At 37.8% G+C, this 13,165-nt stretch overlaps 4 protein-coding genes across 4 annotated transcripts; 3 read left to right on the top strand and 1 right to left on the bottom strand.

Moving 5' to 3' along the window:
* Positions 1–176: 176 nt before the first annotated feature.
* Positions 177–1,538, top strand: C9374_008519 (uncharacterized protein; the record flags this gene model as incomplete). The annotated part of the gene is made up of 1 exon (XM_044698604.1): positions 177–1,538. One exon carries the CDS (start codon positions 177–179, stop codon positions 1,536–1,538), a length of 1,362 nt encoding a protein of 453 aa, XP_044545638.1.
* Positions 1,539–1,976: 438 nt separating this feature from the next.
* On the top strand, positions 1,977–2,837 carry C9374_008520 (uncharacterized protein; the record flags this gene model as incomplete). The annotated part of the gene is made up of 1 exon (XM_044698606.1): positions 1,977–2,837. One exon carries the CDS (start codon positions 1,977–1,979, stop codon positions 2,835–2,837), a length of 861 nt encoding a protein of 286 aa, XP_044545639.1.
* A 271-nt stretch (positions 2,838–3,108) lies between these two features.
* On the bottom strand, positions 3,109–6,690 carry C9374_008521 (uncharacterized protein; the record flags this gene model as incomplete). The annotated part of the gene is made up of 1 exon (XM_044698607.1): positions 3,109–6,690. The coding sequence occupies one exon, from the start codon at positions 6,688–6,690 to the stop codon at positions 3,109–3,111; it is 3,582 nt and encodes a 1,193-aa protein (XP_044545640.1).
* Positions 6,691–7,345: 655 nt separating this feature from the next.
* Positions 7,346–12,709, top strand: C9374_008522 (uncharacterized protein; the record flags this gene model as incomplete). The annotated part of the gene is made up of 8 exons (XM_044698608.1): positions 7,346–9,159; positions 9,262–9,325; positions 9,384–10,656; positions 10,732–10,908; positions 10,983–12,110; positions 12,191–12,324; positions 12,394–12,417; positions 12,479–12,709. The coding sequence occupies 8 exons, from the start codon at positions 7,346–7,348 to the stop codon at positions 12,707–12,709; spliced, it is 4,845 nt and encodes a 1,614-aa protein (XP_044545641.1).
* Positions 12,710–13,165: the final 456 nt, after the last annotated feature.

Here is a 13,165-nt window from a genome sequence, read left to right on the forward strand (position 1 = left end):
TGTTGACCCTTCAAGAAAAATAGTATTCACTCATCAACCGCTCAACGTTGGGACCAACAGTCCCAGCTGTTTTTGGCTTATGTTCGTCATCAATGCGCCGTTACTGACCGTTACACAATTTTTAAATTTTTAAAACTGTCACCTGCCAATTTGACGATTTTCAACAACAAAACAAAATGTCCAACAAACTCTTTGGTTCCAAACAACATCAATCCTCTCCACCTGCTGCCTTCTTCTACAAGGACCCACAAAACACTGAGAACATTCCTCCAACCAACATTCTCAGTCCAACCAAAAGCTCAACCTTCAACACCACTCCGCAAAAAGTCTCAACTCCAAGAAAGATGCTTGCAAACATGAAGGCCAAAGTTCTCCGTAAATCCACTGCCATTAACTTTGAAAATGATGCTACAAGCACTTCATCAGGATCATCCAACGGAGATGAGCATGCCAATCCACAAGTAGTTCTCTCGACACCAAAGAAGGCCGGTGGTGTGAGTGAATCTTTTGATGAAGATTTTGCAGGAGATGCAAGAGAAGAAATGGACAGAAAGCCACAAGAATCTCCAGAGGCTATTCGTGTTTCCATGAATGAATCTCAACACAAAACTGTTCAAATTGAAAAGAAGATTTTGAAAAAGGCACTTCCAAAGCCATCATCCACAGAACAGGATGTTCCTACCTCTCCCTCTGATACCAACCTTGAAGAGGTTCACAAGGATCTCTCCTCTCTTTCTGACCAATTGAATTCATGTGTGTTCGATAAGCAATTTAGTGACTTTGTCATTCAATGTGGACCCTCTCTCTCCACCAAATACTATGTTCATAGAGTGATTTTGGCCTCTCGTTCCAGTTATTTCAGAGCCTTGTTGAGCAACACTTCAAGCTCACTCTACACCTCACAACAACGTTACTCCTGGGAACGTGAGGACATTCATCCAGAAGTGTTCGGCAAAGTTTTGGAATACTTGTATACTGGTCAAGTGAGATTGCGATTGGACAATGTTCTCGACATTTTTGTTCAATCAGAAGAATTCGGTATTCCATGCCTCAAGAGATTGTGTGAATTGTACCTCATTGAACATGGTGACTATGAGAACATGGCTCTCTTGTTAGAGATGGCCATTGAGAATAAGGCTCTCGATCTTGTCAAGCATTGCTATCAATACATTGATAAGAATATCAAGATGGTCCTCAAATCCGACTCGATCAAGCACGTCAAAGTTAGCACAATCATTCAGATTATTTCCCGTGATTCTCTCTCGTTGGAACCTCTTGAAGAAGTATTGGTCTTTGAGGCTGTTCAAAAGTGGTGCGATCTCAGAAAGCATTTGCCATTCGAAGCCTCTAGCATTGCCAAGCTCATTGAACACGTGAGATATCCTTTGATGAGCTCGGATCAATTGGCAACTGTGGTTGAGCCATCCAATTTGGTTCCTCAACATCCATTGTTGTTTGAGGCTTACAAGTACCACTTGGTTCCAGAGAAGAATAATCAAGCACCTAGATTTAGAACAAGAGGAACCAAACAACAATAACTGTAAATCAGCCACCATCCATTTGCTAAAGCATCTTTCACTATTTGCTCAAAACCAAACGGAAACATGCTCAATTCTAGGCCAATGTCAATCGTTTTGGTGGTGACAAGTGAGCTCCTTTTCGGAAGATTCATTTCCTTGGAGGAAATTAGTCTTTCATTCTTCTCTCTTCATTCCTTTGTCATCTTTCCAACGACGTGCATTAATAAAACAACAACTCTTTTCTAAGAAGCTTCGTCTCGCTCCGCATTGAACCCAAAACCAACACGATGCATTTCCATCATTTTTGAATTTTCAAAATTCGTTAGTCCAAGCAAATTCGCTTTGTAAAACCCCATAAATTTCCTTTCAAGGGCAACTTGGCGTCATCATCAGGCCAACCTCTTAAAAAAATATTCCAACAAGCCATTCTCATCATCACACAACAACTCTATCAAAATGTACTCCTTTGGAACCTTGTACAAGCCAGTGAAGAACGTCTTGAGCACTGGTGCTTCTGATAAAATTTCTCTCTCTGTCAATACCAAGGCTAATCCAGATTTCAGTGTTGGTATTAGCGGAAGCAGAACTGAAAGCGGAAAGGTTGACTCTGCTCTCTCTTGGTCCCAAAAGTTGAAGTGCCACGGTGTTGCTTGCACTGTTAATGGATCATTGGATCAAGATGCCACCGTTAAAGTCTCCGTTGCTGCTAATGGTGTTGCTAAAGGTTTGAATGCTGATCTCAACACCAAGATGAAGACTGAGGGCGCTGAAAACAACGTTACCGGTACTTTGGATTACACTGCTGAAAAGTTCCATTTGACTGGACATTTTGATTACACCACTGGAAAGGATTTGCTCCTTGCTTCAAGCGTTACTGGTCGAGTTGTTGATGGTTTGGTTGTTGGTGCTGAAGCACAAATCAAGGGTTATCCACCAGTCGATAAAAAGGATTTGTTGAAGAAGTACACTCTCGGTGCTAGATATTCCATGAAGAATATTCACATTGCTGCTCAATTGGAGGAATCATTGAAGAAGATTAGAGTTGGTTATGCTCAACAAATTGATGATAGTGTTACTGTTGCAGGTGAATTCTTACATGATTTGAAGTCCACCGATAAGCCAACATTCACTCTCGGTACATCATACACAATTGACAAGGAATCATCCGTCAAGGCTAACATCAATACCAAGGGTGTTGTTAATGCTACCTACACTCTCGTTGTTAACCCACGTTTGACCACTGCCGTCTCCGTTGAGTCAAGCGTCTTCACTAAGTCTGTCTCCAAGGTCGGTCTCTCCATCTCTTATGATGCTTAAATCTAGAGTTTTGCTGCCAAAATAATAGTAGAAGAATCATTTCCGATTTGATACAATAAAAGCGAAAAGGGAGCTTGTTTAACAGGAGGAAATGTGTGATGAATTTTTTGGAATATTTCATGATGATGATTTCCGAAATTGTGACTAACAAAGTTTTTATTTGTTGTCGTTATAAAAAAGGGAATTTAGGTTAGCAAACCATTTATTTACCAAACAAACAACAATTGTGGACCTATTCATCAAGCAAAACGGTTTTGAGGAACATTATGCCTTAGAAATCGTGAATTTGAACGTGCCTGATACTTTCGTCTTTCTCAAGTTGTTGCAATAATTTCAATAAATCTCGAGTGACAACACTGAAAATGTGGACATAGTCTTCATCACGTGCGTTTGGAACAATCTGATACTTTTCAATTAAAATCGCCTCAATGCCTTCTTCAATTTGGAGATCCTTTTTCGCTGAAACAATCTTGATATTGACACTGGTTTGACCCGCAATTTCAATGACTTGAACGTCGAATTGTCGTGATAGTTCCTTCATGCATGTTGTGAATGGAAGAAATCGAGGAACATCCACTTGATAGTACTCGAATGACTCGTCTCTAAGGCCTTCCCTCTCAATTTGTACCTTTGAATAATTATTATTATTGGATACCATACTGTTCAAAATTCGAACAGAGTTTGGTAATTCACAAGGTTTGTTCACATTCATTGAATTTCTTACTCTCAACACAGCCTGAATATGAGTCAAATTTGCTGTTGAATTTGAAGAGAAACGTCCAACAATTTTTGGAATCATGGACAAGACAAACATTTGAGAAAGAAGAAAGGTCGAAACCAATCCAATCACAAAATTCATGACATTATATCCATTCCATAGAGCCGAAATAAGACCATCTCTCTTTGCCACTCGTTTCACAGCTTGATAAAATAATTTCCAAAATTGAAGAATCACATGTAAGAATGGATAATCGTACCATGGTGTGTGATTGAGAAAACTTCCAAGTTTTTGAACCAATTCTACTGCAAACCATTCAGGAATGGTATAATCCGTCAAGCTATGACTTCTCAGGTATGAGGACGGATTTTGAATGAGTCCATTGGGAATTTCATTTGATGAGTGTTGGAATGAATCTTTCGCACTGGCAGCCACAGTGGTCGTGGTCACATGACAAGTTGCTGAAGCACTTTCTGAATGCATTGAAGATTGTTCACACTTGACATAACACGTCATTAAATCAAGAGTAGGATCAAATTTCTGTATGCAATACTTTCCAGCTTGTTTCAAACCATAGCGTTCACATATGGTATTCCATTCTTTCATGGAACGAAAATGTCGAAATTCTCGAGAATTTTCTTCATATGAAAATCCCATCAATGCATTAAACGTGTTATGTGCGACATGAGCCATTGAGTCCACATTCGTGTTGTATGCATCGTGTTCTCTAAGAATGAAAATTCCACCAGGTCTTAACACTCGATTTACATGTTTCATATATTCATCAAGTTCAGAGTCCTTGTAATGGTGGAGTCCAATAAAGCATGTGACTAGATCCAAACTTTGAGAAGGAATTTGAGACATGTTTGGATAGGAAACAAATTGACCGACTGGAAACATTGAACTTCTCTCTATTCGATCACTTGCTCGTTCTTGATCGTTGCAAATGTAGATGGGACCTGAAATGTGAAATTCTCTTCGCATCATTTTCACAAATCTGCCACAGTCTCCCAAGGTCATACAGCCATGGAAGGGTTCATTTCTCTTTCCAATGCTTGATAACAAGTCATGGAGTTGGTGTTTCATTTCCTTATTGAGGACACTCATGTTATACTTTACAGCGTTGAATAAAATAGAAATGTTAGAAATTATTCCTTGACGAAAATGTTTCTGGATCAACTCGTAGATATGACGATCGTTTGTTGTTGTTGTTGTTGATGTTGCCGACGAATTGATGTGGTTCTTATCTAATTCTCCTTTTACCAAATCGAAGAGTTGTTGGGCGTTCACTACTGGAAAGATGTATCTCAAAAAATCATACAGACCTCGCTCACTAATTTTGTTACGATTCAACTTCGAATAATGTGTTGGTTCTTTTGTGTTTTGGTTTGATGGATTGCCACTTTCGTGAGATGGTTGTAAATTCTCAGAAACTGGGTTGTCACTCACAATATTTGGAGGTATGGGAATAACATTACAGTCAACACTTCCATGTCTAGCTTTGAACTGTTCTAATAGTGTGGAATAATTTGAAAACCATAAATTGTTGAATACTGGATTTGGATCGAGCGCTTTTTTCATTGCAACAAATTGCTCAAATTCAGGGTAGGATTTCAGTAATTGAGGCAATGTATAATGATGTCGATAGGGTAAATAAAAACTTCCTCCAAATTCAGCAGCCTTATTTGAGAGAACATGATGAAACGTTTCAAGTTCATGATCTGCTTCTACATTCTTATCAGCCCGATAGTAAAATACAAATGAATAGACATCTTGTTTGGCATAGGTAAGAATTGGTAAATTCAAATCAGAGGGATGTGAATTTCGCTTTTTCACAAATCGAATCGTGACATTTAACAAGCTCGAGTGTTTGGATAATTTGCAAAACTGCTTAATTTCTTTCATCATGAATGGGTACCACTCCAAAAAGTGTTGCTTTGGAATAAAGTACTCTTGTAAAACGTGAGTCTTATTCAATTCAACAAATGGAGAGAATAAGCTTGAGACAGGTTTCACAGATTCGTACAGCAAAGAATTTCGATCGCTTTGGGCTTTCCAATCTAAAGGATGTTTCAACCACTTTTCAAGGAAATTAAAACGTAAATTTCTAAACAGACGCGTGTCTCCAACCCATTTGTAAATGACTTGGCTAAGTAGAGACATTTCTCGTGGAGGTCCATTCAAACATCCCGACATCTTTTCATTTCCAATCTTTGGAAATTCATAAAAATCAATATTTCCATTCACCAAGTTGACACGAGCTAATTGGATGGAATTATTTTCCTTTTCCAAAGTTTCCAAATAATAGTTGTGAAATTTTTCTGGCTCTGTAAATCGATTGAGTTTCATATCAATTTTTGTGTTTGGAACAATTTTCAGCTTTGCAACGTAAATAACACCAAATAACCCAAACCCTCCAATGGCCATTTGAAACAACTCAGGATTACATTGCACATTACATTTCACAAAATTTCCTTGACTGTCCACCAAATGTAACTCTAAAATTGAGGATGAAATGGATTGATGTGAGGTGATGCCATGAATATCCACTGATATTGATCCTCCCACTGAGAATGTCACATAGGATTGCAAAATTGCTGGACTATATCCAAATTGATCCAGAAAATGCATCAACTCATCCCATGTAAGCCCAGTTTGAACCGTTACAGTTTCATTGTCTAAATCCAATTCCAAAATTCGATTCATCCTCTCCATGTCTATACGATGTGCATTTGGAAAGAGAGTTTGACCTCCCATGGTTTGATTTTGTCCTCGTATGCAAATTGAACTCTTTTCCAAATTTGCAATTTTCACAACATTTTGAATATCCCATTCATCGAGTGGATAATGAATGTGTTGAACTCGAGTACGGTTCATTCCACCAACGTCATTGACCCAATGAATTCTTTTTAACAAGTTCGGACAAGTTTTAGAGGAATCCAATGCTTGTGTATTGGTGGTATGAATGCTTGTATTAGATGATGATTGGTTGTTGTTGAGATTGCAGAAATGAAATCTTTTCAATGAATAGGCTGATGATGCTAAAGATGGAACGAAATGGGTACCATGGCGTGGTAGATGAGCCTTTGTGTTCTTGTGGACTGTACCAATCAATATTTTAGAAAAACACTTCATATTCGTTCCGAATGGTCCAAACAATTAGAGGTTTTAATATTTCCTGTTTTTTTACTTGTTTAGTCAGCATGTGAGCAGCGAAATCATTAATCGTGCTTTGGAGCGAAATGAATTTTTAATTTTGATTTTGATTTAATGTCAGTTAACGAAAAAATGTTCCTGATGATCATGATTGCACCATACTTTCTGAAATTTCCTGTTCCATGATTATTTCATTCTTGAACCTAGCTACGGAAAAAAGCAATGACTTCGGATATTAATTACAAGTATTACATGAATATTTAAATATATTTATCATTCTTTAAAGCATTGGAGTGATGAAGAAGTCATTCATGATTTTGACTTGGTCCAGCTCTGAAAGTTTTTCTCTGTCCGAGTCGGCCAAACACGTTGCTATTAGAGTTTCGCCGGTATTAAACCGGTGGTGGCTTATTAAGTGTAGGTTCGGGAATACCATTTCAAGCATTGTTTCGAATCCTTAGTCGTTTTGGACACTACACAACCACAACGGCAAACCATGAGCTGCTTGCATTGTGCCGAAACCAAATATTGACATTGGATGCGGGTTTGAGATTAGCCAAAACAAACACCCACTTGAGGCAAGTAGTATTGAACTCTCTTCATCAACATTCAGATTCCCATCTGTAGCTACGAGATGATGGAAAACAGCACACGTCCAACCTTAATACTCGAGCAAAGGGGGTCCAGTTCAGGTGTGGAGCACAACTCTCAACACACACTCACCCTAGATTCGGTATCGAGCTCTTCTTCTCATAATTCACTTTGGAAGCTTGCCAATGAAAAGCTCTTTCATGTATATTTGGCATTGAAAACAACAGGAGCAAGAAGAAGCAGATTGGATCGTTTCCTCTTCGGATTTCTATTCATCTATTACTTGTATTTGAATATCATGATGCCAACTCTTTCCTCTCATCCTCATTATAGTTATGACATGAAACGAATGAACACTTCTCCATATGGAGATTACGGAGGATGGGTTTTTCGTGTCTTAAATTATGCCATCACTCTGTCATTGGACGTTCTATCGAGCGAAGCAGTCGTTGCATTGAGTTGTTGCTTGACTGCTATTGGAGCTTTGTTTTTCATCACCTTAATGATGGAATTCAAAGCATTGAAAGGAAAAGGACTTGATAAGCTCCGACAATTCAATACTTACTTTGGGCTACTCATTGCCTTAATCACTCCCGTTTCGGTTTTTGTGATGAGTACCTTTGTAGATTCCAATCCCAATCATCTCCTCTATTCGGACAAGTATGGAGCCATGCAATCGACGCTCTCCCGAATACCTTCCTTGTTTTTCCTCGGGGAAGATACTCTGGTGTTTTTCATTCTGTCCTTCTTTTCCATGCTATTCATGATGTGTTGTTGTTTTGTTGCCGTGCTGTTATTACCATTGAATAATACGAGTAGTAAGATTTTCTTTGTTGCGACTGATAACATTCCGATTGCTTTGAATTTTGTTTCCATTGCTTTTGAAGTCATGATCAAATTTCTCATACCGCCCACTTACATGTATGTGAGAGGAGTGATTCATATGATTGGATCAGTCGCTCAATTGGCTCTTTTCATATACACCTTTCCATTCTTTCAAAGGTTTGAAAATTCGATATTTATTGGAGCTCTACTCGCAAGACTTGGCTCTTCCATCGGAATGATTACTAGTGGATGTGTTTTTAACTTTACTTCTCAAGTCAACCTGGTTAACAGTGATTTGGAACTTGGTATGATGGGCCTTACATTGGGTCTCTCGATTACGTTCTTACTAGTGGGCATTGCAGCAAGTGAAATTTATACTTTGATTTTCGTGTGTCGACCTGTTCGAAGAAATTTAGGATCAAAAGAGTTGAACTATGAGGATCTTTCTCGATATCATGATTCTGATGCTTTGGCACATATTGTAGGTCATGAAAATGATTCCATTCGTGCGTTGAATCTTTTTCTTCAATTTTCTGTGAGGAACGAGAATGATTACCATATTGCATGTCCCTTTGTGAAAAATGCTTGTCATCATCGGGTGTTTTCATCTCCGTTACTCTTATTGACGTCAAGTCATGTCATATCACATGAATGGAATACTGATGCGAGTAGTGGTGTATTGGCATCAGCACTACTGAAACGTGCTCACAAAAATTGTGGAAATATTTGGAAACGGACAATAATTGAAGAATTATTAAGTGAAATTGAAATTGAAACGACAAGCTATAAGGCACATGGGCGCAACAGCGTCGAAGTGAAAAACATGATTCTTGATTTGGAACAAAAACAAGAAGAGCTTGTGACCATTCACCGAATGTTTTTTAAGGAATTCATGAGCGATTTTGTAAACATTCCAAAAATTGAGCAGATTAACAGTAGAGCAAGTGAACTTGCTAAATATTGTGACAAGATGTTTTATCATTTGATCACGAATTTTAGACAGAATAAGACCGTTCTAAGGGTTTATGCAGGGTTAGTAGCATGGTGTTTCATCAAATTATAGTTTTATTTCACCTAATGATCACCTCGTTAATAATTGTTACTCACATAATCTCATACAATTCTTATTCACAGATACGTAGAAAATTTCAAATTTGACAAGGAACAAGCTGCAGCTCTTTATGAAGAGGCCAGTCAGGTATGTTTTTAATATTCTTTTTTTATCATTAATTTGTCAATATTCTTGTTCCATTCAGCTAGAGGAAGAGGATTCGAAAAGCCGATACTTTAAAAAAGCAAGAAGTTTCAATAACAACAAAGTTATACCCCTTCCAACCAGTCCTGTGGCCTCTATCCATGTAAATCATAATCATAACATTCCCAACGTTGCTGACAACAATGTTGAAAAGTTATCTTTCACAGACAATGACAATGTCGACAAGATGAATTTTGATGGAATCGAAAACGAGGCCATTGATAAGAAACAAGTATTCTTTAGAAATACCATCAATACTCCCTATCAATCTACATTACGGAACTACAGTTTTATTGTAGTTTCTGCACTTTCTCTAGCTCTGTTGATGGTAGCTCTCGTTCTATGCCTGCTTTTCGGTGCGAAAATTACTGAAATTCCTCTTGCACTGGACTCTTGCTTACCAGGAGCTACTCCGTCGTCACTCATTCGTGAACTGAGAATGCGACAAATTATGGTGGAGTTATTCGAAAATCAGAAATGGCCAGTTCCACAAAACGGCACAAGAGAAGCTCTTGCTTTAGAGAAATATAGAAACTCAACTCATCAACGATTTCAGCAATTTAAAACATTCCTACACAATTTGGTGGCAAATTCAGTCTCAAACAAGTACAGTGATAACATGTATCATGACTACACCAACACAGACAATATCATCAACTTACCAATGGCCACTGATAAACAATTAATGGAATATACAGGAAGTTTTAAAAAGAATGCATCCATGAGTGAAATTACCCAAGAGCTCATTTACCATACTAATTTATTCTTGACATGGAACAATGCCGACTTTAACAAGACAACAACATCCTTTCCGTTCATGTATATTTATCTCAATCGAAGGACAGCATCTGATGCTTATGGCGTTTTTTGTTCGAGATTCCAAACCAGTAAGCGATTGAGCAATCAATCGGTAGATGACACCATGAAGTTTTATTTATTTATTTCGAATGGAGTTTTTATATTAATTTATGGAGGATTACTTGTCTTGGCAAGAGTCGACATGTATACGTCAACAAAAATCATCAAACTCTATCATAGAATTCCCAAAGATTTAGTTGGAGTGATTTATCAGGATTTACAAAAAAAGACGACTCAAGATGCCAAACACATGAAACAAGGTATTCGACCAAAGAATTTGTTAATACTGTATGGAGTCGTTGTGGTGCTGCTTGTGAGCTTGAGTTTTGGAATGATGTATTATGAAATGTACCTCAACACTTTGACCACCTCAACGACCATGATTAATATTGATATAGCCACAGCTATCATGAGAGGTATGTAAAGTGCATATTCTTTGTGATTTGACCAATTGCGAACTTGAAACGTGTTGATTATTTTGAAAATATCAGCTGTGGCAAGAACGTCTGTAAGAACGAGTGAATTTTTTGCGTTTAATGGAATATCACCAGGAAAATTCATTAACAATCCAGCAGTTGGATCAGCCAGTCAGCTTGCCACCTTCCGAGCGGATGTTAAGCAATACACCACAGACATTCAAAATTTCTATAACTCCCTTGTATATGGAGGTGATGGAACTGAGTCTATCATTGGAAAGTATCCAAGAGTTGACGATATTGTAAACGGAGTTTATAATTGTCAGAACAAGAGCTCTTGTGTCACCTTGCAGGTCTCTTGTCCATGTTCACGGTTGAGTCGGTCAAGTGGGGAGACGAATTGTGGAACATTTATTTTGCTCGTGATCCTGCAACCTTTTTTAAATACTTGGAATTGTTTAATTTGGCAGATGACGTTTTCAATCGAATGCTAGAATTTTTAATAGTACTTGTGACCTATACACAGGTGAATTCGAGAGCGTTCACGTCATGCTTTTTTATTATTGGAGTTTTAACACTGATGTTATTCAGTTACCTTATATTTGGAGCTTTTAGAAAATACGACCATCACATCACTACGTTACGAACATTTCTAAACTATCTTCCTATTGAATATATCGAAAGTCATGAGAGTTTGAAGAACTTTTTACTCTATAATTCTCTATCACAACAAAAAACCTCGAAAAAGAAAAATACAGAAGACTCGATCAAGAATCTTTTGAACTCTATGGTCGAAGGAGCTGTGCTGGCTAATGAAAAGGGAGAAATTATCTTGTTTAATGTAGCTGCTCAAAAAATGTTTGGAAAGAACATCACCGATGCTTTAGGTTTGAAATTCTTCACTCTTTTCGATCAATCTTCCGAGGCCTATTTGAAAAAGGTCACTGACCATTGTAAAGCCAATGTGGACATTCCTGACGAAAAGCATGGCGAAGTTATTGAGCTTGAGTGTATTCGAAAGAATCAAACGAAATTTCCTGGGCTTATCAATCTATCAGTGACAAGAAATGGAGAGGGATCTATTGTCATTACATGTTTTGTGAAAGACATTTCCATGGAAAAGAAACAAAATAGTTTACTGGCAGAGGAGAAACAAAATAGTGACAAATTATTGAGAAATATTCTACCAGATGCTGTTGCTAGCAAACTGAAATCAGGTGAGACCTTTATTGCAGAAAAGTTCAATGACATTACTTGTTTCTTTAGTGATATGGTCAACTTCACCAAGATGAGTTCTGGAATGAATCCTTCCGAGTTGGTGCTCATGTTGAATGTGATTGTGAATGGCTTTGACGACCTTATTGACAAGTATCAACTTGAAAAGATTAAGACCATTGGAGATGCCTATTTTTGTGTAGGAGGACTTCATAATAATTCACAATCGGACCATCCAGGTAGGTAAACAGCTGTGTTTTGATCACGCATTCCTATTGAATATTTCATTGGAACTTGGTTTCCCTTTTTTAACATGCAGAGCGAGCACTACGGTTTGCCATAGATACCTTGCTTGTGATTCGATCATATAATTTGGAAAATATGGAGAGACAAGTGAACATTCGTATTGGTCTGAATACAGGTGGAGTCGTTGCAGGAGTTATTGGAAGAAAGGTAGGTGTTTTAGAGTGACAAGTGTTCTTTTGTTTTAACTTGTTACTCGTACGTTTTGATCATTTACAGAAATTTGCATATGATTTGTGGGGTGTAAGTACGAATTGCTTTTTTGAGGATCATTGTTTTAATGTTCCAAAATGTAACACTTTAGGATACCATTAATACTGCCTCTCGTATGGAGTCAACGTCTCTTGCTGGCAGAATTCAAATTTCAAGATCGACGTATGAGCGTGTGTATGACCTTGGATTGGAATTTGAGGAACGAACAATGGAGTTGAAAGGAAAGGGTCTCACCAATACGTACTTGTTGAAAGAGAAACATCATGTTCAAACAATTGTTCAACCTTTAGAGGCTCAAACTGTATCGACTGAGCAGCAATAGCAGCAATGATTTCAAAATCTTCAGGCAAAGAAAGAAAAACCTCGATTGTGCTTTTTTCTCTGTTGTAGGATTGAATCACACCAAAACAATACAGTACTCCATTTGACAGAATAATGACCACCGTTGGCACATGTGAAATCAAGACGAATCTTTGGATCATATATGATTGGAAATGCAAAGTGGTAGCTTGGAAAGAGTTTTCACATATTTCAAATTTCGTGAATCGATCATAGGCTTCCAATCTTTGTTGTGTAACAACTGATTAATGAGAATGACACATGTATCCATTGAACTACTAAAATTTACAGAAGAGCCTTGTACCGAATAGAGAAAGCTTCGTCGTTCATGTTTTAATATTTTTGTAACTTGACTTTACAAAATTAAGAAACACCACCGAAACAACAGAGGCACCATACCACACAGTTGAATTTTCTTATAAGAATTTAAAAAGATCAA

This window comes from Naegleria lovaniensis, assembly GCF_003324165.1.
Source record: "Naegleria lovaniensis strain ATCC 30569 chromosome Unknown tig036, whole genome shotgun sequence".
NCBI lineage: Eukaryota > Heterolobosea > Eutetramitea > Acrasida > Naegleriidae > Naegleria > Naegleria lovaniensis.